Source organism: Zophobas morio, unplaced genomic scaffold (genome assembly GCF_036711695.1).
Source record: "Zophobas morio isolate AGI-343-1 ecotype UQ-CSIRO unplaced genomic scaffold, CSIRO_AGI_Zmor_V1 ptg000009l, whole genome shotgun sequence".
NCBI lineage: Eukaryota > Metazoa > Arthropoda > Insecta > Coleoptera > Tenebrionidae > Zophobas > Zophobas morio.
The window spans coordinates 1,985,235-2,011,716 of NW_026972114.1; the positions used below are offsets into that span (position 1 = coordinate 1,985,235).

The 26,482-nt window shown below is 35.3% G+C and overlaps 3 protein-coding genes across 3 annotated transcripts; 2 read left to right on the plus strand and 1 right to left on the minus strand.

Moving 5' to 3' along the window:
* Window positions 1-7,365: 7,365 nt before the first annotated feature.
* On the plus strand, window positions 7,366-8,160 carry LOC135125956 (uncharacterized). The gene is made up of 2 exons (XM_064051743.1): window positions 7,366-7,905; window positions 7,975-8,160. The coding sequence occupies exons 1-2, from the start codon at window positions 7,366-7,368 to the stop codon at window positions 8,158-8,160; spliced, it is 726 nt and encodes a 241-aa protein (XP_063907813.1).
* A 4,848-nt stretch (window positions 8,161-13,008) lies between these two features.
* LOC135125957 (putative nuclease HARBI1) lies at window positions 13,009-14,526 on the minus strand. Its single transcript, XM_064051744.1, has 4 exons — window positions 14,504-14,526; window positions 13,992-14,042; window positions 13,903-13,920; window positions 13,009-13,411 (listed from the first exon to the last, which is right to left on the minus strand). Exons 1-4 carry the CDS (start codon window positions 14,524-14,526, stop codon window positions 13,009-13,011), a joined length of 495 nt encoding a protein of 164 aa, XP_063907814.1.
* A 5,580-nt stretch (window positions 14,527-20,106) lies between these two features.
* LOC135125958 (uncharacterized) lies at window positions 20,107-21,515 on the plus strand. The gene is made up of 2 exons (XM_064051745.1): window positions 20,107-20,164; window positions 20,221-21,515. Exons 1-2 carry the CDS (start codon window positions 20,107-20,109, stop codon window positions 21,513-21,515), a joined length of 1,353 nt encoding a protein of 450 aa, XP_063907815.1.
* The last annotated feature ends 4,967 nt before the right edge of the window (window positions 21,516-26,482 follow it).

The following is a 26,482-nucleotide window of genomic DNA, read 5'->3' on the forward strand; positions in this document are numbered from 1 at the left end:
TCTCTGTTTTCTTGTAAATTTAAAATATTTGCAGGACTAATATAGTTAACATTTTCAGCAGTGTTTGAGGAATGGGAAGCTTTAACAATCCCACAACGAAGAAATTGCCTTAATGCATAATCTGCAGCTCTGGCATCTATGGCATCATTAGAACCACCTTTCAGTCTTACATGTGAAAACATGGCCTCTACAGCGTCTGAGCTGAAGGATCGCGTTACAACATAATAGAAGCCAACCTGGCTTAGCAAAAAATTTACACAGAGGTATGTGCTTTTTGCCGTGAATTGTAACGCATGAGCTGTTTCCTTAGTAAGACCTTTAAATCCAACATCTACAGAAGTCTTCTGGATATCGTCAATATACTTTGGAAATGTGACATTTAACCAGTCAAGACGTTCATCTGAAATATGCACATATGGTGCAATACTGCTATCTAGTGAACGAAGATAGTGATCTCTGCTTGAAGCATTATGCACCTGAAAAAAATGGTACATGTTTTCCATATAGCATATAGAGGCATCAGCGTCTACAAAGCGATCGTCCCCTGCAGCTTTTAGAAATTTTAAAGAAGAGGTTACAGTAGGTGAAAAAACTTGGATTGCTCTTAGGACATTCATTTTTTCAAAGTTTGATGGAAATAGATGCTTCTTTGTTAAATATCTGACAGGCTTTACTGGCATTCCCTTCTGCAAATCTATACTTCTATACTTATATAATAAAGCTGAAGCTTTTGTTTATTTGAACACGCATATCTCAGAAACTACTGGTTCAAATTCAAAAAATCTTTTTGTGTTGGATAGTCCATGTATCATATCTACATATAGGCTATATAACATCACGCTACGATCATTAGGAGCGAAGTAGCAATGAAAAATTCGGAAAAACGGGAAACTTATTGCTCCTTTTACAGCTTCCGTTGCTTACGCTGCTTAAACGGTTAAAGTTACGTAAAAATCATGTATGACGAAATTGTTCCCCTCTAAAAGTTCTAAAGAAAAGTCCGCGACAGCATATGTCTATCTTTTAAGGTCGAGTCAGTATAACCTTTTTTATGGTAATGAAATTTGCTCTAAAATAATAATGCATTATGTATAAAATTCTCGCGTCACAGTGTTTGTAACCGAACTTCTCCGAAATGGGTTGACCGATTTGTATGAAATTTTTTATGTATATTCGGTAGGTCTGAGAATAGGTTGTAAACTATTTTTTAAACCCCTAAGTGATAAGGGTGGCCCACTCTAAAAAATGTTTGTCTATTTTTTGGACAAAATTTTTTATTTTTATTTTTTTAAGATTTGGCATCAAAAAATGCACATAACCCTAAATTTTCACCTTTCTACCACCAACCCCCATTTTTTAATCGTCTATAAAATAAAAATCAATTGCTGTTCCTGTTAGTCTCGCTAAGACTCAAAAACGGCTTGACCGATTTGAACATTTTTTTATATTACGGGGATGGTTTATAAATAAAAAAAATAAGGATAACTTAAAAGAACAGTTAAAAAATAAAAAAATTCTAAAAATTTTGTATGGGAATCGCCACTTCGAATTAATTTCAATAGTTGGCGTTTCTGACGGACCTGTCGTCTAACTGACGTGTCATACAAAACTAATTCTTCCGTGCGATTGTGAAAAGTATATTGCATTTCAAATCATTCTTTGTTTTTTCGTAAAAAAAAAACGTCGTTTATTTTAAGAAAAGTCTTGGTTAAAGTGAATTTAATTACATACTGCGAAAGTTTCTTATTCATTTTGATCTGCCATTCTTTTTACCTATATTCACTTTGTTGGTTTCGACAAAACCTCAAACCTTACCGTTGTTCGAGGATTTAATTTGAAGTTTTCAATATTTTAAAATTCTCAAGACAAAATTTACAGATTTGATTGACTGTGAAAATGATTCTGTGTCGTTTTATGAAGTTCATTAAAATGCCGAGAAGACGACAAGCTCACATAGGTCCACGAAGTCAATCAAATGTGCGACGAACTACCTCAGGTGCAAACCGCAATGATTTATTTCATAGGTAATTCGGATATGGAAGTTGATCAGCGTTGTGCTCATAATCAACATAATCAAACATTGAAGGGAGATATTGGGTGGTATGAATAAAACTATAAAACTGAGTAGATACTCATATTCGAAGTACGAAGTACCTACTTCATTATTACTCTTATATACCTGAGCATCTACTCTATGTACTGAGTACCTACTTGGAAACATTGTATCTCCCCGGACACAAACTGAATATCTACGCGTTTTGTGAGCATTTAATCTAGAAATGAGCATCGGCGTGGCAAATAACTGAGCTGTCTGTAAAGCAGCTTAGAAAATCAGTAGGATCGTTGTAAGAGTGAATTTTAACTAAACATGGTGACTTTCATGAATGTGGAACGTCGTCAAAAGGTGCATTCAGTTTGAAAAACACATTAGGAGCGGGAATATCGAAAACTTTTCATTTTATTTATGCATAAATTGTGCAGTGCGTTTTTTCTAACGCTGGCCATAGAGATTCCCATCTCAAGGTGTCTACCCCATGCTAACTTATATTTTGGTGACTCGATTTTTGCCTTGATGGTTGAACACTGTCACTGTTGTCCTTTTTTGTTGTATCGAGATGCTACTTGAGCATCAACTGTTACATACTGAAGTATTAGTACCATCTAGAAAAACTAGAAATATTTTGATTTGATATTCGAGTAAATACTTCGTATTTCGAGTATGAGCATCTACTGAGTTTTATTTATATCAACCATTGTTAAAAAATTGATCGAACGTTGTTTCGATAGAACTTTCTTCGCACCAAAAGTATAATGAAACCTATTCAGCATTTTCGAGTTGAGTCTGTTCTTCACACAATTTTGTGATGACCTTATCAACATTTACTATCAACACGTATACCACCTTGGATTGGTGCAGTGTAATACTTACTAAAAATAACTGTATTGTATTGCCAAAATTATCTGCGAAAATCGAGTGAGCCATTCCATCAATTTTTTGGGGGAAATAAATAAATATTCTTAACAATTTACCATGCTTACAATAAATTTAAAACGTCTGCAAGATCTCAAAGTATTCATTTTTGCAACTCTTGAGTTATTCACTAAAATAAATTGACTGATCCATATATTTTTTTGAGTCACTGTAAAAGCAAATCTAAAAAATATGAATGCAATGATAAATTACGAAAATATACTGATGATTAGAGAGCGGATTTTATGAAATTTGCATATCCGTTATTTTTTGCATATAAGTCTTGATATTTAATATGTGAACGAATCATGCTAATTAAAAATGAATACAGCTATAAAAAAATTGCATATTTGCATATATTTGCCTTCTGCTGCATATTTCACGTAACAGGTGCATATTTTGCATTTTTATCAATTTTTGTGCTACTTTGAAAAAAAAAAATTGCCATTCGATCGGCATTTGTCTAGAAAGACGAAATTTCATGAATCATATTGCAAATATTGTGCTGAGCTTCAAATAACTGGGAAAGGTTTGGGTTTTATGGTAGTTTGGAGGAACCACTGGGTGTTAAGCCATCCTTCCAGGTAAATTCGGGTCTAATTACTTTTGGAAATACCGTTCATTTCAATATTTTTGTTCGTTTGTATTAATGGTATGTTTTATGGTTGTCGAAGGGACGTTATCCTATTATTTTTCATCGTGAATTTGCATTTAAGTATTTAAAGCGATAGAGATGTGTGTCAATATGTAGATAACTCAAATTAATTTATGAATTAAACCTTTTCCTGAACTTATTCTTCAAGAAGGAACTGTGTTTTGTTGTGCCTGCTCTAATCCGATAAGTATTTTTACATCTGTGGACGCAGTACGCAGTTTTTCTATTTACAAATACATACTTTAGAATCACCCGAAAAATTTTCGAAAAATATTTGAAAATAAATTGTTACCAAAATAGTAATTAAATAGTCGATTACTACTATTTTTAATTCGTTCTGTTTACCTATATTTATTTTTTAGTATAAGAATATTATCTTAAAAAATGTCATTTATTTGTCAGTGAGATCTAATTAAACACTTTGCAATGTTATTTATGTATTTTTTGTAATAAAAGGTACGGTGTTTTTGCAATTTGTAAATAAATTTAGTTCGGTTATTACGCTTTTTTTTAATTTTTGGAGCATATGCAACTGCATATCTCTGCATATATTAAGAAAGTTATTGCATATTTGCATAAATTTGATGCATATCATATGATCATATTTCCCAAAATTTTGCTGCATATTTTCCGCTCTCTACTGATGATGTTTTCCACATTTTAGATAGGATTTATTCGGCAAAATCTTGAGATGACGTCTTCAAGTTTTTGGGCTTGATAAACAGATATATTTTGATTGAAAACCTACCATGTCAAACAGTAACTTCAAAACGTCTGCAATATTTCAAAATACAGTTTTGCAATTCTTGATTCAATCAATAAAATAAATTGACTCAGTGATTAATTTTTTTGAGACACCCCCTGTAAGCAAAACTAAAAAATATGAATGGAATGATAAATCACAAGTATACTCTCATCCTATTTTGGACATTTTAGATAGGATTCATTTGGCAAAATTTTGGGCTGACGTCATCAATTTTTTGGAGGGGATAAGTAAATATATTTTGAATACAAATTTATTATGCTTATCATATGTTTAAAACATCTGCAAGATTTCAAAGCATTCGATTTTGCAGATTCAAAATTAAATTGTAGGTGAAACGAAGTTCACGGGGTCAGCTAGTCATACAATAATTTGAGGTAACATGATGAAATTTTGCCTTGAGAAGAATACATATCATGGTCTAAAAACAAATTTCGTGCATTTTTTAGAGCATGGCAGAAATCGAAACTCAAAAATAGTGGAATATGTTCCAGAATGGGATGATTAATGGAATTTTTCAGTGATCCGTTTCCAAATTTTTTAAAGAGGGCGACATTTGTTGAAATATTGTCTGTAACAAATCTAATCACAATGTAGCCGCAGTTTGTCAGAAGTTGTAAAATGTTTTTTTGTTAATAAATATAATTCCTGAGTTGTTAACGACGAGTGGAAAAAATACCCTGCTGGTATTGTATATCTAGTACTCAATCCCTGCACCACAAAACAAAGCATCTTGTTGGCTACTTTTGGCTTAGTTCCAACACGAGTAGAACTTGTTGTCTCTAAGCCATAAATTCGATCTTCTGCCCTACAGTAATGAACTTTTTCTTTTATGGACATGTCGTCCATTATTAAGGAGCAGATCCTTTCAACTGGCTTTTTTAATTGACCAATTTCTGCACACAATCGCTCTTGGATCAGCTTATTTTGACCATGAAAGTCTCCAAGGAATCTGGATATAGTCGATTTTGAAGGCAGTTTTAGCAAGTTATTGTGGCAAAATCTGTAACCTTTAGGCGAACAAAATCTCCAGACAGTACACAGACGAAGAGACATTTCTGACCACCTAGGTATTTTTTTATAGTGATTTTTTATCAAGTCCAAAAGAAATATTGACTTTTCATCTGCGTTGTTTGCGTCTTCTATAATTTTGGTTATTTTTAAAGCATCCAAATTTTTTACTTTTTCTTCTAACTCTCTCATTTTTGATAAACATTCAGAATTCTTTCGTTTCATTCTACTCAATTGTTGCTTTAAAACTTTGTTGTGGTACCTGAGATCTTTAAGTTCTTGTTTATCCTTTGCACTTAAATCATCACATGTGGAAACATTAGTTTCCTTATTAGCATTTTGGAATGAGGAAACGGAAGTTGGATGAGTGTCTTCTAAAAAAGGATTTGTTGGTTGGGTACTAGAAATGTCAGGATCAGTAGGATTCTGGAATGATGACAAAGATTTATAGATCATGTGAGGTACGTAGATTTTTATGTACATACGAATATAAACGGAACCGCTTGTTTATTAAGACGAGTACTTTTTGCGCTTCTAACAATACATTCTGTTGCAAAATGTTTGGAACACACAACAGTATGATCGTTTATCTTGGTCAGATCTAAAATAATTCGAATAAAATATTTTTTGAGGAACTTGTTTTATGAAATACCACAAAATTTTGAAAGTGATTCAAACCATTTGTTTCTAAGATCTACTTCCGCAGGAATTCTAAAAAGTGGATTCTGTGTATTACCACAAATCATACACTTTCTTCCCATATTATAAAGACCTAGTTTTATTAACAACGATAATAACTCATGCCCAAAATTATTTTGGGTTTGAAAATTGTCAAAGAAAATTTCTGACAGTAGTGACAGTTTAGTTCAAGACATTGCCGTGGGTGGCGTATGCTTATGTACCCATGGATTACTACGCGGGAACACATTTTTAAAAAATTGAAACGGCCGTATATACACGTTAGTGTATATTAATGAAGTCGGCCATGATATTTACTAATTTATTGCCTGAATGTTTAATGTTTATATTTTGACTTGTGCTGAATCAAATGTAGTCTGATAGTAGCATGAAATAAAAATATTATAATTAATTTTATTAATAAATAATAAAAATTATTGACAGCAAAACTAAAAATATACAACAGAAAAGAAATGTATATTTCGTCCTACCTTATAAAATGGACGAGATGAAGATTACTGATGTAGACAAATTGTATCCTCTGATAGAAAATTAGAAGGGAGAAATGGAGGCGCTCGACATCAAACACATAGCCCTAATACGTGGGAAAGAATATGTTAACGAAAACTATCTAAATAAAATCGTGGAATATATCTTTCATGGAACAGATATTTATGTTAAAATCTGTAACAATAGAAGAGTTAGAACAACTACTAAGGCTGACGAAGGAGAGGGACGAAGAATTACATCGAAAAAGATAATTATTAAAGACCAGGGTGGTAGAAGCTACAGGGATATATTAAAAGACCTGAAAGGTGAAGTGAACTTAGAACAAACGGGAGCTAAGATAAAATCTGCCAAAAAGACGAATAGAGGAGATCTCTTGCTAGAAGTTCTAGGAGGAACGGATACGCCCAAAGCTCTTAAAGAAACTATACAAAAAAAGAATAATGAAGACATGAAAGTAGAGACAAAGATTAAAGGTGCAATAATATACATCACAGGTATAGACCCTAGTGTAGAAGAGGATGAAGTGAAAAAGGCAATTAAGGAGGAGAGTGGTGTATACGTAACGGAGGCAGACATAAACGTGGTAGCAATGCGTCTTACACAAAAAGAGAGCCCGACGGCAACAGTAGCTCTCAAGAAAGACATAGCTGCAACTCAGGGTGGAATACAAATTAAGTGGAGTTACTGCAGGGTCCGATATAGGATATATCTGCTGCGTTGTTTTAAATGTCAAGAAAAAATATAGAATTCTTGGTGGTCGCAGAACCAAATAAAAATATGGTCAGAAAACAAAACAACAACTGGCTCTCCGACCGGAACTCGGATGTGGCTATTAAAATTAGAAATAGGCATATGGGAATTAAGGATCACACAAAGGGCAATAAAGGGTGGATCAGAATAGAAATGACAGGATATCATATATACTGTTGTTATATATCCCCTAATATTGAGAGAAATGAGTTTGAAGCTATCACGGACGAAATTATGACAGAAGTTAAAACACGGGCGAGGGAAGCTATCATTATGGGTGACATAAACGCCAAATCATATCAATGGGGTTTAGCAACAGCTGATGTCAGAGGGGAATATTGGACAATGTGGATGGCAGAAATTAACAGCATAGTAATAAATAAAGGAACGACAGCCACATTTATACGCGGTGAAAGCAAACCCTATATTGACGTTACATGCGCTACGATAAAGATAACTAAAGACATCAAGTCATGGAAAGTATTAGACGACGAGGGGGAGATTCTGACATATTATCAGTACATATACTTTGAGATAGGCAAGACTACTAATCCAGGAAAAAGAGAGGTAGTAATGAGAAACATGTCCCTTTTGAATCAGGAGATGTTCATAAAAAAACTAAAAACATACTAGCAGCAAGTGTGGGCGAATGTTGATAGTAACAAAGACCCGCAAGAGGTGAATAAAAGACTGGTAAAGATACGCAGCAAATGTTTGGTCGAAAAGGAGGGCAATAGGAGAAAGAAACGCGTAGTACCGTACTGGTGGAATACGGATATAGAAAATGCGCGGAAAGAATGCACAGCAGCCAGACGCAAGTAACACGATGCAAGAACAGGCAGGAATACAGAGGCAGAACAAGGGAGGAACTGCAGGAAACGTATCGCAACAAGAAAAAGGCACTGCGAAGACAAATTGAAGCGTCTAAATGAGCACACTGGAAACAGATTTACCGAGAGCTCGAGGATGAGGAGACTGTTGCCTTTCTTGAGAAGGCTGTTGGAAAACCGGATATTCTAAGTCTTATTAGGGAATATACTAATGACATTCATGGTGTTCTTATAATGCTTCACGACATTTACCCTCTTGTGTCGCACAAAAACTTGAAAAATCGATGCAAAAAAATTCAAAAGAGAATTAAAAAAGCCTTAAGTTCCCTGCCAGAGGAACATGGCACAGATCTATCCGGTCTGTTTCAGACTCCCACGACGTCCACTTTGTAAACGTAATTTACTGCAGTATCCTACACTTTCGGTATTTTCTTATAAGGTTTTTAAATTCTTATAACCCCTAGTAAAATTCGATTCCCATTATAATAAAAATACTCTCTTCCCACAGTTCTTTAAAAATACTGTAATATACACTAACATAGCTTCTATAATGGCTAAGTACAACGACTTATTAGCTTTCGTTACCTATGAAAAGCCGAGTTTTCTGATAGTCACAGAAACGTGGTTATCCTCGTCAATACCAGATCATCTTTTCTCCTGTGACGAGCCGTCACTAAATTCGTTCACGAGAAAATTGTAACTAAAACGACTAATAACAAACCCTCAAAACATAACTCGAAAATTTGCAAATCTTAATTAATTAACACGCATGTTCTAATCGGCATATAGTACCATTCAAATAGATAAACAAAATCAACTATCAATCCCCAAATGCAGGAACAAAATTCGCGTATTCGCAAATTGCGAATAACATTGCGCTTGCCAGACATTGCAAATAACTTGTACAAAATAATACGCCAGAAACATCGCCAATCGCAATTACTATCATCTAAAATTGTATCCAAACTAAAACAGCTGCAAACGAAACCCAGACACATAAACAACCTCAGAAAAAACGCCCTCTTTAAAAATAGCTACAACAAGCTAACCACATCTAGCGATGACGACATGAAAAGCATGACGCAAGTTGAAAAAACCCGAAAATATACGACACTAACCAATAAAAAACGTCAGCCGCGGAACCATAATTAAAAGCTAAACCCTATAACACAACGAAATAAAACCTAAAATCCCGTACCGAGTAATACACTAATCATGAAGAAATATAGTCCACTAAAGTCGCGGGAGACAAGAATAATGAGTAAAAATCCCTATATAAGCGGTAGCGCCGAAAACGGTTTGAGTAGAAGATTCCAGTTGTGGCCGAAGGCGCTGCCGAATCGTTCGTCGAGATTTTTATTAATTTTGCTGAATTTTGAAGAAATCCGAACTTAGAAGAATTTGCTGAGCCCGAGAGGAAGATAGAAAAATTTTCAATGCTGCAGCTGTGTAAGTCTACCTTTTAGTCATTCTTAATTTATCTTGCTTTCCGTTTTTTCGTCATGTGTTCTCGAGTTCGAATCGTACATGTGTAGCGTTTAATATGCATTTTCTCCGTTACGTTGGGTGTGAACAGTTAGCGCCGGCACCGAAAGTAATCTTTAGTGCTTCCATATGTTCCCGTTTGCAAGTGGCACGTTTAGCCTTGCGTCGGTTCTTGATTGTTGGGGAGGATTTTTCGATAAATTACCGTTTGTTTTTATGATAATTATTCCAATATTTCTGTAAATTGCCGATTTAACTCTTTTGCTTGCGACATAAATATTTTATATGCGTTTTTTGGAGAGGATTTTTCTGACTTTTACCGTTTGCTTTTTATGATAATTATTCCAATATTTCTGTAAATTGCCAATTTAACTCTTTTGCTTGCGACATAAATATTTTATATGCGTTTTTTGGAGAGGATTTTTCTGATTTTTACCGTTTGCTTTTATGATAATTATTCCAATATCTCTTTAAATTTGCCGATTTAATTCTTTGCTTGCGACATGAATATTTTATGTGCGTTTTTGGGAAGTTCCCGAATTGAAACCTTTTAATCTAATTTTCTTGCTGTCGATTATTTTATATTGAATTTTTGCCGTTTAAATATGACTCCGTTCTCTGATTATTTTGCTATAGTATTTGGAAACCTCACATTATATTTTATTTTAATCGTCTCATTGTATTTTAGCGCATTTATGATACTAATGTCCCAATGTTAGAGGACCCGGGTGGGTTAGGTAGCATCGCGCTTGCCTGCCACACCTTGGGTCGTGGGTTCGATTCCCGCCCTGCTCTGGGTGTTGTGTATGTCCCCCGTTACCCTGTAATTGGGCCTCCGGCCTGTTGGGTAACGTTAACCAATAAAATAAAAAAATAAAAAAAAATAAAAAAATGTTTAACTGCATGTATAAATTATGACTGTTTATTTTTACATGTATCTAACTGTCCTGTAACCATCAATTTTTCTCGTGAACAATTGTTGTGCTCGGCATATTTAGCTAATCGATGTATGTAAAAACTCATTTATCTCTCTTTTTACATGTTTATATTCATAAGTTGTCGTAGATTTAAGTGCATGATTTTAATCCGTTATTTTTAGTTGTTCTTATAATCAGTGGGGATTTCTTCGAATCCACTGAATTATTGGTTTTATTATTATTTCAGTTGTTTAATGATTTAATTAATATATAAATGCCCTATCGCAATTTATTTAAATAATTAAGTAATTATTCGATTTCGTAGTTAGTAGTTTTTTTGTTTTTTGTTTATTTATCACGCTCGTAATATCAATATGGTTTAGAAGATGTTGCATTTAATTAAGGATTTACCGAATTAATTTTTAGTCTTTTTGCATGCTGATTTTTCTAGGATTAAGTTTATTAATTAAAAATGTGGGTTATGTTCATAGATTTTAAGAGTTTTATTAGTGGAATATAATTGCGTAGCGCTTTAGAAGATAGTTTTGCATGTTGTTTTGTTTTTTCGTGTTATGTGTGTGAATTTATTTTATGTATTATTTTTCTGTTGATTATTTACACATTTACTCGATTATTCTTTTGACATGCTTATAATGCTTTCTTTTAATATACGTATAAAAATGTTATAAATGTTTAATTATTACCTCTTCCCCTACATGCAGTTTAGCTCTTCCATTTCCAAGGAAATGGGCCTACACCCAAATAAATAATTTTGTTAGTGTCCAAAAGCTCGGCCGCAGTCAAAACTATTTGGGCACGACACTCCATGGGGGATTACACTATCTTTAGGACAGATCGCACTCGTACCAGAGGAGGGGGCGTTTGTATTTTTATTGCGAATTACCTTTTATCTGAATTACATGTAGCACAACTCAGTTTTGACACTGGCAACATAGAGAGTCTTGTTCTTCGGATTTCCTGCAAGAACTTCTGTTTTGTACTATCATGTGTTTACAGACCACCTGGTACTGATTTAACATCAGATCACAATTTATTCTTAAAATTATCAGATCTAGTTGAGGCTTATGAAAATGTATTCGTGTTCGGTGACTTTAATATGCCCGATCTAAAGTGGCCATTAAACCCTAAGTTAAAATGCAGTCAGTCTAGTCAACTATTGGTTGATTTTTTGATGAGCACTAGAATGCTGCAGCTGGTAGACCAGCCAACGAGAATTCGGCGAAACCAACAACCATCAACGCTAGATTTAGTGATGATATCGGATGCAAATTTATTGGCGAACTTACCCGATAGGTAAGTCGGATCATGTTCTAATTAAGCCCCTTATTCTGTAATTTTTCGTTAATGAACGGTTTCGTTCGTAAACGTATGACTCTCAACGAATAATATAACGAAACCGTTCAATTTCTTATTCAGTAATACATTCGTCGGGCGCTCAACGATTGAAACCTCGTCAACGAAAAAGCCGTATGTTTTTAGCGAGATAGTACCATAAAATCTGACTTTGCTGCAAAACAAAGTGAGGTTAGAGTGCTAATTGCGTCAAGTGTGGCGTGTTGTTTTGTTGTGATCACGTTCAGGCTGTGATTTGACTGTTTGTTGAATAATGGAACCCCCTCAAAAACGCCCCAGAAAAGCAAAGACAACGCACCAACAGTTCCAGTTGTATTTACACGAATTAGAAACAAATCCTGATTTTAGAGAACACAAATTTAATGCAGATGAACCCGCTACTTTAAACACAGCATGGCTTACTTTAAGTAATAAATTAAATGCAAGTGGAGGGCCCACCAAAGACGTAAATGGATGGAAGAAGGTGCATAACTGGCAAAAACCCATTTTGTACCTGTAATGATGAATGGAGTTTTTTAGACTTTTGCAGATTGGAAATCTGCAGTAAGGAAGAGAGCTCGCCTGATTCAACATTCGTTAAAAGAAACCGGTAGAGCTAGAGGAACGGTTACTACAGATCACTGGAAAAGTAGTGGTCGAGGGATTGCCCGATGTCCCTGAAATTGGAGTCGAGAATGAAGAACATGAAACAACTGAGGCCACTGTTTTAACTGCCAGTGCTTCACAACCACCATTGTGCATCTCAGCCTCTGAACGTATTATCAAAACAAGTGGAGTGAAAGTTCTGCAACAAAATAAGAAGTATGAAAAGCCAAAATGCACAATTAATTCCACAATAAACAAATTTACCAACGTCAAAGAAACGGAGGCCTTAGAACTTAAAGCAATAAATGAAAAGTTAGAAAAACTTATTGAACAAAATGAAACAATAATTTGGTTAAAAAAGAAGAAGATGGAATTAAAGTACAACGTGTCTTGATGCAACGGAAGGTGGAATTGTTCAGGAGCAAACAAATTTGTAATTTCATTAGTTTATTTCATTACAGTAAGTGAAGTATTTGTAATTAATCAGTAAAATAATTTCGAATAACCAAATTACGTGTATTAATGCCTTCCTGATAAAGATCGGCGAAATCTACGTTATCGTGGTCATTGTCAGGATCATCATGGTCTTCTAATTCGTTTTCCACATTTGCCCTTTTTAAAATATTATGTAAAGTTGCACAAGCAATAATCAATTTGGCAGCAAAGGCGGGTTTGTAATGCAAAGTTCTGTCTTTTAGCAAACACCTAAATGTTCCCTTTACAACCCCAATACAGCGTTCAACAGTGTTTCTCGCTCTAATATGGACTTGAGAATAGCGACCTTGAGGTGTTTCTGGATTGACGCCAGCAATGGGCAATAGTAAAAAGGGTTGCAGTGGGTAACCTGCGTCACCTAATAACCAAGAAGTTCTGTCGCCGTTTCTATAATTGTTTCTCAGGTGTCGAAATATTGCGCTCATTTGCCAAATCGCAGCATCGTGAACACTGCCTGGGTATCTACAGTTTAAACTCAAAATTTTTAAAGCTGAATCGCATATAATATATATATATATACGGAATGGGACTATTTGGCGCGGCCGACTTGGCGCGGCCAACTTGGCGCGGCCGACTTGGCGCGAGCCATTTTGGCGCAAAGACAACTTGGCGCAGGGACACTTTGGCGCAAGCAATCTTGGCGCGAGCCATCTTGGCGCGAGTACGTCGGTATATAATATAAAAAATATTTATTGTTCGTACTTTGGTTGGCACCCTGTTATTTATGCTAAGTGTAGGCAACCAAATACACATTTTCATTCGCACAAATTCCAATAACTAAATGATCCACGGAGCAAGAAGTTCCACGTTTAGGAGTATGTTTATAATGGGGTGCAGGGCGCGAAGCGCCCGTGTGTCCATTAAAAAGTCGACATTACCCCTCCCCGCGTTTGAGCCTATAAAAATTGGGTTATGCTAACAACAGGTGCAATTTTTGTATATTTATATCTATTTTTCTTGGTGCAACTTCATTCGCGTCAAGATGGCTCGCGCCAAGATGGCTTGCGCCAAAGTGTCCCTGCGCCAAAGTGTCCCTGCGCCAAAATGTCTCGCGCCAAGTCGGCCGCGCCAAGTTGGCCGCGCCAAGTCGGCGGCGCCGAATTGTCCTAGACCGATATATATATATATAGAATATAATAAAAAAAAAAGTACCATGTTGGGACAACTTGTAGGTAACTTATTTCACAGGATTTTTATTGGAGCAATATTAAAAATTGATTTGAAAAAATACCAGCAATTGTGAAATTGACACTATTCGAAATCTGGCTTTGCACACTATTAATTGCTCATTAAAAAGTAATATTTTTTTTATTTTTGCGAACAAAAAATAACAATTTTATTTATCATTTTTATAAAACTTACTTAAATTTGCGCTTGCTCTGCTGGAACGCGTTTGCGCAATTGTTGTGAAGGGGTTGTGACTTAGACACATATATTTCGATTTCCCGTTTATTTCACTGCCCACATAACAAAACTTACATGACAACTTTATACATGGCCATGATCACATGGCAACTTCTTCTCTAGCTTACACACATTCTCTCTCCCTTGTCTCTTCGTTGGCTCCTCTATTTATCACTTCCTCGTAACGAGGGCAACTGACCATATTCTTACAAAATACAGAGGAGTCAGCGATTACAAAACATTTGGACAAGCAACCTAATTTAATATAGCTAACAAAACTATGGCGAATTGAATTTATAATGCAACAATAATGCAACAATAACCCACTTTACTTTACAACACCTCCCCCCTAATTTTGAAAGTTGTACCTAAGGTTGGGATTGGTGCAACTTTCATCAACACCACCATTAGGGTTACAATTATCACTATCCATATCTACCCTTCCTAGTTCCAATAAGGACCTACGAACAGCAGGAACTGGCTGCTCCAGATTATCATGTCTAGTCATGCTGCTTGTGGTCCTCTTACAAAAATTAATCTTCCGCAAAAACATTATTACTGCTACAACAATTCCTAACAAATATAACACATACATTGAAAAGATGTGCATTCTATGCGAATTTTGGTTATTCTCTAAATAATTAAGTTTTTGGTTACGTTTTAAATCGTCGATTTTTACGCTTATTGATTTCAATTTTTGAATATTATTTCTATCGATCACTAAAGGATTATATGACAGCTCTGACAACTGGGAATTTCCAAACTCAGACATATTTATGTGAATTAAATCTGTGATATCTAATGGAGGAATCAAATTCGTGAAGATTTCGCTCGAGAAGAAATTTTGTGTATTTAGTATTAGTGATTTTGTGTAAGCGGTACAATTCGAATTTAGAGGTCTATTTTGTAACTCTCAACGATCTCGCTAGAGCATCGTTAGCTTACGATAATCGTTTCCATAACGATTTTGGTACCGATGGCGATTTTGTAACAACTATCGTCTCGTTAGATAGCGATCGCATCGTTAGAATGTCATCGTTCCGGAACGATAGGTTTCAGTTGACCGTTAAGTGTCAGAACACGTTAGAAAAATATTTATACAATGGAGAGGAACGTTTTAGTGCAAATATTGGTAGAAGTAGAGAGAAGGTAAGTGTAACTAATGTATTTTTGAATTAGGTTATTATATTTTTTTTTACTGCAGGGACAGAATGAGAAATTTGTCTCGGTTTTTAAGAGATGTAAACGACCCCTTCTTCGTTCCAGAAGAAACCTTTAGGAAGACCTACCGACTGTCAAGGCAAGCGGCAAGGGATGTATTTCAAGAAATACTGCCGCGAATGGGACGAGGAAGGAGGGCAACAAGAACTCCGTCAGTTGTAAGATTTATGGTTTCCTTACATTTCTTTGCCCAAGGAAGTTACCAAAAATCTGTGGGCAAAGATCAACACTGCGCCGTCTCGCAAAGTGTAGTCAGCAAATCTCTGAAGGAGGTAACAAACCTTTTAGTGGAAATTGCTCCAAGATACATACAGTTTCCCAGAGATATGCAAGAGGCTGTCGCCGTGAAAGCGGGATTTTACGAAAAATTTGGGTTTCCCGGTATAGAGGGATGCATTGACGGAACTCATTTTCCCCCTCCTGCAGAACATCCTGTTCATCCTGGCAGAGTGTATGTGAACAGAAAGAACAGTCATTCCATAAACTGTCAGCTAATATGCGACTCTAATTTGAAAATTTTAAATATCAATGCTCGTTTTCCCGGGTCAGTTCACGACAGTGCCGTTTAGATGATGAGTGATGTTAAGGAAATTATGAGAAACAACCATTTGCAGGAGAACAACATGGCTTTTAGGAGATTCAGGGTATCCTTTAGCACCGTTTCTTTTGACCCCTATCATTGGAGCCGAAGATAATACACCAGAGGGCCGTTACAACAAAGCACATACTCGTGCGAGGAACTGTGTTGAACGTTGTATTGGTCTGCTGAAATCATATTTTAGGTGTTTGCTCAAAGACAGAGTTCTGCACTATTCACCAGAAGTTGCAGGAAAAATTATATACTCATGTGCTGTTTTACACAATATCTTACGGATAAGAAACATTGAAAATGACGAAATCAACATTGTCTATGACAATGAGAACGACAATAATGAAGAACTGGAATATGAAGAACACAATTTACTGCATGAAGGGCGTATCACAAGAAATAATTTAATACTACAACATTTTCAATAATATATTTATTTTTTTAAAACAAAATAATTAAACTATTAAACAGAATTGTCCAAAACATCAAAATTTACACTAGGATATTTTAATTTCAATTTCATTTCTTTTAATAATAATAATAATCTTTATTGGTGCTTTAACAATATAGTCTTACACAAGTCAAGTTAACAAAACATAACAGAACACATATCAACTTACAATAAAGCAATGGTCAATCATGCACGACAATTATTGGAACTGAAGGAAATACTGAAGGTATTCATCAGTGTCATAAAATGCACCGTTGAATAGATGTTGTTTAACTTTATTTATAAACAGCTTTTGGGGCAGTGATTTAATGTCGGTAGGCAAAATATTATAAAATTTCACTCCAAAAAATCTGGATGCCGTTTGCGTTCTTCGGAGTCTTATATTCTGTTGGCATAGCTTATCCCTATTTCTTGTATTGTGACCATGTATGTCAGCATGCGAAGAGAAGTAACTTAAATTAGATTTAATATAATTTACACAAGTAAGGATATACAAAGAGGGAAGCGTTAATATTTTTAGGTCTTTAAAAGCATTTCTACAGTCCTCTCTAAAACCCAGGTTTGCGACTATACGAATAGCGCGTCTCTGGAGAGCAAAAACGCGGTGGCGGCACGAAGCATGTCCCCACACAGCGAGTCCATAAGTTAGACTTGAGTGAACTAACCCGAAATATGCTGTTTTCAGCGTGTCACGAGAGACATGTTTGCTGAGATTTCTCAATAAAAACAATTTTTTGTTCAGCATTTTTTCGAGATAGTCTCCATGGTAATGCCAAAGTAGTTTGGAGTCAATTTTTAGGCCCAGGAAGCTAGTTTCGGTGGCGTAATCGTTTGGATAATCCTTCAGGGTGAACAACATCTCGACGCTTTTTTTTTGTTTACCTTTAGGGTATTACTGTTGAACCAGTCGGAGGCCCTCAGTCGAGTCTCCCGGCCACAGCTCAGCACTTTTCCTATATCTTCTCCTTCCGTTGTAATTGTGGTATCATCAGCAAATAATACCACATTTGCATTTCCTATATACGCTTTTAAGAACACTTCACGCTTTTTTAACGCAACCAATTGTTTTAAGTTATTATTAATTTCTTCTAAAGTTCCGTCATTTTTTTCCAGGACTGATTTAAGTGACGAACTCAACGTTTTATTTTTATATTTTTTTTTTGGGACGGGTTTATCTTTGGATGTCGAAGGAATGACGTTGGGTGGGGCAGCAGGAGGTGTGTCGTAGGCAGGTGTGGGAAAAGTATCTGTTTCAATGGGATCACCGGGATCATCAAGGTCTACACTATTCTCACTGCCATGACCTAGGACTTTATTAAAAAAATGTAATTAAATATTGAAAGAACGCTGTTGTAAAGGATACAGATACATAATACGATTACGACTCCAAAGTATTACTGCCCATTCACAATGGACATAAGGCATAACAAGTACATAAAGCTTACATAAATATATAAAGTTGAAACGATGGAAAACGTATACGCAAACGTATTCACAGTGGACGAACTTAATTTTTATGCTTATGAACGTTTTATGTAATCCTTGTGTGCGTACACAAAGTTGAAATAAGTTCAACTTTGTACACAGATTATGTCAAAATTATGTTAAAATCTAGGGACTTTTCAATGCTGCTATTGAATTCCCTTTAACAGGTGGCGCTTGGCACTTCACAGCCTATGCTTAGCCCGCAGTTATTCTGTTCTGCGTTTGCGCAGTTTAACAATTCTTACAGAGTTCACTCTGTCCACTGTGAACCTACATAAGCATAACCCAGACACAAACCAAAAACGTAAATTATGTTATGCTCTCGTTCTTATGCCTTATGTCAATTGTGAATGGGCAGTTAGAAGATAATGTTCTAAAAACTACTTAACTAATCACTATTATCTTTAGCTGAACTATACCAAAAAAATTTTTCCACATGAACTCGTGCCATATTTTTCACGAATAATGTGTCTTTGTTTTATTATTCAACATTTTTCAAACAAATATTTTTTATACTTACATTGTGGTACACCTAATTCAGGTAACGAAACCAACCCCGCAACAACGACTTTCCCCGTAATACCTAGGAGTCGCTGCTCCAGGTCTGTTAAAGTACCTGCAGCAGCTTCTCCACCTCCAGTTCCTCTTTCATACAGTCGTAAATTCCTCGCCTTTTTCCTAACATTAAATTTCCAATCTGCAAATCTCTGGAACACAGTGAAATTTACTTGGGTACCAGACATACGTAACATTATAATTAGATTGCCCTATGTTATATTCTTGGTGTTGTACTAAAAAATACAGAGGTGATGGTTTATAGTGTAACAGTATTTATAAACATAAAACTTCTCAGTTCTCATAATTGACTGATAATGAGTAAACACTATGTTCACTTCATCTAAAACAAGGGTAGGTGTTGGTGTAAGCAGAATAATTGCTAAGTGTAGCATAAATTATAGTAAAGTACACATTTTTAAAAATAGTGTTTGGGTGATTCATTACACATACCTCTCTCCACTGCTTAACACTTTTCTGTGGTCCTCCCACAGAATTGAGTTTGGCCACCAACCCTTCCCAGATCTTTTCCAAAAGATCTGGCTTGTCTGCCACGAACTTTTGGGCCCTAAAATCGGCGTTACTCTCTAACTCGTGCACATAGAGCTCGTATTGCTGTTGGGTGATACGCTGGGCCCTTTTACGTTTGTCCATTGCTTCTGTGAACGTATTGTAAACTGAATTTCGTGTTAGTGTGATTATTTTGACGTTTTTCTTTCATAATTATTGTTTACTTGCATGCTATAAGTTATAACTTCACAAAATTTTACTAACTTTCAAAACAAATGTCACACAGAGAACAGCGTAATCCACAGCCTACACAAATTCAAATACTACCGATTCTAAAAACATTAGATTCATCGTTCCGCTAACGATTTCAAAACTTTACGATTACGATAGTGTTTATAAAATTGGAAATTTTTACAATCTCGCTAAACTGATTTTACGATTGCTTCTAACGATTATCGTTTGGGAACGAGATCGTTCTGGAGCGATAAATTACAAAATAGACCCCTAAATCAAGCTCCTTTATATATTTATCATAATATTGTTTAGACTTGACTTTACTATTTAATAAATTTTTGCGAGCAATTTCATTACTATGTTGCATTCTTGATTTTAGTTCATTGTAGTAATCATCATAGCCATAAAACGTTTCGAGACTTCTAGTTATAGACAAAGGTAGTTTCGCTTTTCTACCATATAGCTTCACCCTCTTCGTCTTGGTAAATTCATAGCTTCAGCTACCTATCGGAGTCGTCCTCTTCGTGTACGGTTGAACTCAGTCAATGATGTCGTTACGGTGTTGAAAAAATTCAAAAATCTTCAAGGTTAGATAAATGGAATAATATTCGTGTATCCAGGGATCGCACTCCAATGCAAATAAACTTGTATAAATCTGTGAAAGAGGAATTGGGTCGTCGTTTATCTTTGGGTGAAAATAATCTAAAAATAATTTATCGCAACGGAATTCCCACTATTATCACTCAGGAAAACTAATACAGTCCAACAGGTCTAGACCTTCCTTCACCTTATATTATCAAAATGTTCATAGTTTAGTTTCCAAATCACATAATTGTTACGTCAGTTCCTGTGACTTGTCTTATGATATCATTGCGTTAAGTGAAACATGGTTGAATGATTCTGTTTATAATACTGAGTTGTTTCCATCCCACTATCATGTTGTACGATGTGACAGAAAGTTTTCCACTGTGGGTCGCACCAGGGGTGGTGGAGTTCTTGCTGCTTTCTCTGAACTTATCAATGCTGATGCTGTTGACACTACGGTTTTAACCGACATGGTTCCACTGATTGATATAATTATTTGCAGATGTTCGGTTGGTAACCTTAAATTCTTACTTATTGTTATCTACATACCTCCGGACATATCGTCTCATGACTTTGAATTGTTTTTTAATGCGCTAGAAACGTTCATACTAAACGATGAAATCATACTCGTAGGTGACTTTAATGTGCCCCATTTTATACAGGAGGGCTTTAACTGCCCTAAAACCTACACTCTAAAACAATTTTGTGATACTGGTCAACTTGTACAGAGTAATTCAATTCTTAATTTTAATGGAAACATGTTGGATTTAATTTTTTCAAACCTTAACATTGACATCTCAGTTAAACACTCTGATCCGCCTCTCCTACATCCTCATCATCCGGGACTACACATGACTTTACAATTTCCTCTTCGCCTACATACCGATCAGTTTCCTTCTGCAGCAAACTCTTGTTACAACTGGAGGAAAGTTGACCTTTTTAAGCTCTATAATGATCTTCATAACATCAATTGGTCAGTTCTTAAACAAGCCGTTGATGTAAACGTAGCGGTGGACACCTTTTATTCTAAGCTCTATATGACCATGGATTTGACTGTTCCTAAGTATCGGCCTGCTTCTTCGAAATTTCCTCCTTGGATATCTCCAAAGATTAGACGTGATATTAGAACTAAAGACTTTCTAAGACGTAAATGGAAGGAAACAAATAACCCAGAATACTATAACGAATTTAGAAGGCTCAGAGCAAGAATTAAAATTCAAATTTCCAATGGTTATCGATCTTACGTAAGTCGTGTAGAACAAAACGTCAAATCAGACCCATCACAGTTATGGAGTTTTCTGCATCTCAAACAGGGCACATCCAGAATTCCTACCCAACTAATAGACAATGCCAACAATAATTTCACGGAACCTCAAGCAATAGTCAATGCATTTGCTACGACATTTTCAAAAGTTTACACTAGATCCAACCAAATTTTGGAATTACATCAAAACTAAACGCAATCAAAAACGTATACCCAGTAATATGTACTACCGAGACAAAGTTTGTAATAATCCACAGGATATACTCGATGCTTTTTCACAATTTTTTAGTAGTACCTTTATTAACTCAAGGCCAACTCCACCTCAGAATTATACACATAGTCCTGCTGATGTTATTATCCGAGAAATTACGGAAGAAGATATTCGCACAGCTGCTAAAAAACTTAGTAGTAAATTTACTTCTGGAGATGATGGAATACCATCATTCATCGTGAAGGACTGCATTTCTGTATTTTCTAAACCCTTATGCACAATATTTAACCCTTAGATCATATAATAAATAGATACCACCATGCCGTGTTCTTTCCCTAGGACAGCCTGTGACGACATCCTCCTGTCACACATCTCTCTCGTGCATGGAGGGATTACAATGAAGCTATCCTTGCCTGATCACTATTTGAATTTTGCGCGCCTAAATTTAAGGAAGTATGTCTGAACTAACTTCGGAAGAAAGATGTTGACAGCTTGATTTTATAAATAATTCACAGTAGATAACGAAAGCAATAGTAAATTATTGGGCAGCAATTGTGATCCTTTATGACTACATCACTTAAAATAGGATCTTTGTTCTAAATTCTAAAATTGTTTTTTGTACAACAACTCGAAAGAGAGGTTAGAAGAAACATCTGTCAAAAGCGACTTGTTGCGCTGGTGCGGCACAAGGATGGAAGTGAAATAGACATATACAGATGAAATGCGCATAACAAAGATGAAGATGTGGTGATCACACAAGGATAGCATTATACTACTCCCCTGGACGTAGAAAACGACAACAGATAGCTTCATGTCTAGTCACACCTTTCAGTTTGAGTATTGGTATCTATTTATTATATGATCTAAGATTTAACCTATCTTTGCGCACAGGAATCTTTCCTAAAATGTGGAAGGTGGCTAAAATCTGTCCCATACTTAAATCCAGTGATGCGGAAATAATCTCAAATTACAGGCCGATTTCAAATATCTGCAACTTTTCAAAATTATTTGAAATTGTGTTGTATAATCACATTTATTTTCAAATAAAAAACACTATTTCCATCATTCAGCATGGGTTTGTAAAAGGCCGATCCACGACAACTAATCTATTCGTATTGGTACAGTATTTATCGGAGGTGTTAGACAGAAATGGACAGGTTGATGTGGGATATTTAGACATTCATAAGGCTTTTGACACCATTGACCATAATTTACTCTTACAGAAATTAAGAACTATGGGTTTCTGCGACACATTGCTGTTGCTATTTACTGACTACATAAGTAATCGGCAACAATACGTTCAGTATAATGGATTTACATCTAAGATGTATACCGTTAGATCGGGTGTACCTCAAGGTAGTAACCTGGGTCCCTTATTATTCCTAATTTTTTTAAATGATTTTCCTATTTCTCCATCTACAAGGCTTCTTTTATTTGCTGACGACATAAAGATTTTTAAGGAGATCAATAATTTGGATGATGCGTACGACCTCCAAAGGGATATGGACAGAATTGTGGAACACTGCACATTAAACCGATTCGAAGTAGCCCAAGACAAATGCAAGATAATGACGTTTACCAGAAGAAAGTGTATCACGTTGTACGATTATAAAATCAACAGCAAATTACTTTGTCGCTGTGAGAGTATTACTGATCTCGGAATTATATTTGACACCCCATTGTCCTTTGTGGAGCATATTAACAACTCGATAAATAAAGCGTTCAGGTTCTTAGGATTTGTTATTCGAAATTCACATGATTTCTGGAATAGTAATTGTATTAGTGTTTTGTACAACTCATATGTGAGATCAATTTTAGAATATGGTTCCATCATTTGGTCGCCAATATACGATGTACATATTGACAATTTGGAAAAAATACAGAGACGCTATTTAAAATTTCTCGCATACAAATGTGACAAAGTCTATCCTGAAAGAGGTTGTCCTCAATCTGAATTGCTGAAAAGGTTCCAAATTTTACCATTAAGAATAAGAAGAGAAAGGACGTCTATAAAATTTCTGTACAATATCTTACACAACAGGATTGACGCGCCAGACATTCTTGAAAACATATGCTATAGGATTCCGAGTTATCAAGGTAGAACCACTTCCACATTTCATTTGAAGACGCCTCGAACCAATATGTTGATAAAATCGCCGATATACTCAATGTGTAATTTGTTTAACAAGATATCCGCCGACCGTGATATAAACCATGACAAACTCAAAAATATTTTAGAATGTTTCTGTTAAGTAGAAGTAGAATATACACCAATGTTAAGTCTGTGTAGGAAATGTGAGGTTTGTTTAATGTTTTTAATGTATTTATTGTTATTTCTTTTTCGTCCTTGTCCTGTAATTGGAACATGGTTCTGTTTGGACAATAAACGTTATTATTACTAGTGATAATGCCCCATCTATGGATTCTACTGATTGTACTCGCTCATTTACCATTAATTCCGTTAGTGAACAAGATCTCATTATCATTATGTCTAAATTTTCTACCAAACTTACTGCAGGTGATGATCTGATTCCCAGTTTTTTAGTACACGACTGCAAATATGCATTTTCTGAACCTCTCACTATAATAATTAATTTAGCACTACGAAGTAATACCTTCCCCGATCGATGGAAACGCGCAAGAATTAGTCCGATTCATAAAAAAGGCAAATCATCAGCTCTTGATAATTACCGTCCTATCGCAATATTATCCAATTTTGCTAAAGTTTTTGAACAGGTGCTATATGCCCGCATTTATGAAAACGTCCGTTCTTACATCTCACCTAATCAACATGGCTTCATGTCTGGAAGATCAACTATTACTAACTTGGCAGTTTTAACTCAAGAATTATGTGTTACCATTGATAATTGTTCTCAAATGGACGTAATCTACACCGACTTCTCTCATGCTTTTGATACCCTACCACATAATACACTACTTTACAAACTTAGCAATTTTGGTTTGTCCTGTTCACTCCTTGAACTAATTCGTTCTTACCTGTACAATAGGCGCAATTATGTTTTTTATAACGGTTTCAAATCTTTCGAGTTTGTGTCAACATCTGGTGTGCCGCAGGGCTCTAACTTGGGACCTCTATTCTTCAATTTATTTATCAATGATTTACTGCAATCCTTGACTTGTCGTTTGCTGGCTTATGCTGATGATCTTAAAATATTTTCAGGAATATCTTCCAATGAAGACACAGAACTTCTACAGGATAACCTATGTACTATTGCGGAATGGTGTTCTTCTAATGGCCTTAGCCTAAACATAAAAAAGTGTTCCTTTGTTTCGTACACTCGAAAATCAAAACCTGTCTTATCAACATATTTCATCAATGGACACATGTTAGAAAAGCTGGATTCCATAAAAGATCTTGGGATAACGTTTGACAGTCATTTGACATTTGATCTGCACCTTGAAGAAATGTGTCACTCAGCTAATAAGTCGCTTGGTTTTATTATGAGAATATCCAAATTTTTCACTGATACTGGATTGCTAAAATCTTTATTTTCTGCATTTGTATTAAGCAAGTTAGAGTACGGCTGTCTAATTTGGTATCCTTTGTATTTATGTCATCATGCTTTAATTGAACGAATTCATAAGAAATTTCTGAAGTTTCTCTCCTTCAAGTTGGATGGCATTTATCCCCAAAGGGGTACAGATATGGGTGATCTTATACAACGTCATAAAATGTCGTCACTTTTAATGCGACGGGATAAGTTATGTGCAAATTTTTTAGTTAAACTTGTTAATAACAAGATTGATTGCGCCGATTTACTTTTTTGTGTCAATTTTAACATACCGCGAATCTCATCTAGGCACGCAACTACTTTCCGAACCACAAGAGCTCGCACCAACGTCCTCCGCCGTGCTCCAGTTACAACAATGTGCCGTTGCGCCGACAACCTCTTTGAAGACGTGTTTATTTTGAAATAATGTAATTTTTACTCCTTTTTCGTATCCTCATCTAATTTTCTTTTTTTTTATTGCCATTATTAATGTTTATTTAATTGCATAATTATAAATTAGTTAGTTAGTTTTTGTCCTCTAATTAGGTTCATTATGTTAATCTGTTGGACAAATAAATATTATTATTATTATTATATAGTAATTCAAAAGGAGAATAACTTGTCGAAGTATGCGGAGTGGTATTGAAACTAAATGTTGCGTACGGCAAAAACTCATCCCAATTTGTCAAATCTTGATTTATAAAATTTCGCAAATATTCGACTAAAGTTCTATGAGATCTTTCTAAACTTCCGTTCGATTGCGGATGATAACTAGTACAACAAATATGTTTTATTTTTAAAATACTGCAAGTTGTTTTAAAGACTTCACTCATGAAATTACTTCCTTGATCCGTGACTACGTAATTTGGCAATCCGTACTGACAAATAATATGTGTGGTGAAGGCATGAGCTATTGTGTTTGCTTCTTGATTTGGTAACGGAATAGCTATAGAAAATTTGGTTAAGTCGTCGTGAAAAGTAAGTATGTATTTGTTTCCATTTTCGGACTGATTTAGAGGACCTACCACATCTAAAAATATTTTCTCAAAAGGAACTGATGAAGTTGTTGTTATGACCATTGGTAGTTTCGTACGTTTTGAACATTTATTTTTCTGACATTGTGAACATGACCTTATAAATTTCTGAATGTCTTTAAACATATTTTTCCATTTATAGTATTGTCTGATTCTGTTACAAGATTTGTTCACACCTTCGTGACCTCCAGTGGGTGTCACGTGAAATTCTTTTAGTACTTCTTGCACTTCTTCAGGCGTTAGATTATTATGAACATTTTCATGATAGAGGCTAATGCTTACGTTTGTGTTTTTAAAAATATATTTTATCATTGTTCTAACTGTATTGATCTGCAACTGTTCTGCTTTAAAATTTTTAGTAGTAGTAGCCAGTTGTGAAATACCTTTAGTCAAGCAAAAATCT

Bases quoted from the DNA above. Each gene is read 5' to 3' on its own strand.
- LOC135125956 (XM_064051743.1), top strand. From the start codon at position 7,366: ATGGTCAGAAAACAAAACAACAACTGGCTCTCCGACCGGAACTCGGAT. The intron at 7,906-7,974 runs GTAGTAATGAGA...ACATACTAGCAG, and splicing joins CTAATCCAGGAAAAAGAGAG to CAAGTGTGGGCGAATGTTGA.
- LOC135125957 (XM_064051744.1), bottom strand. From the start codon at position 14,526: ATGGCCATGTATAAAGTTGTCAT. The intron at 14,043-14,503 runs GTAAGTTTTGTT...ACTTTGGCGCAG, and splicing joins GCCATGTATAAAGTTGTCAT to GGACACTTTGGCGCAAGCCA.
- LOC135125958 (XM_064051745.1), top strand. From the start codon at position 20,107: ATGCAAATAAACTTGTATAAATCTGTGAAAGAGGAATTGGGTCGTCGT. The intron at 20,165-20,220 runs GTGAAAATAATC...ATTATCACTCAG, and splicing joins GGGTCGTCGTTTATCTTTGG to GAAAACTAATACAGTCCAAC.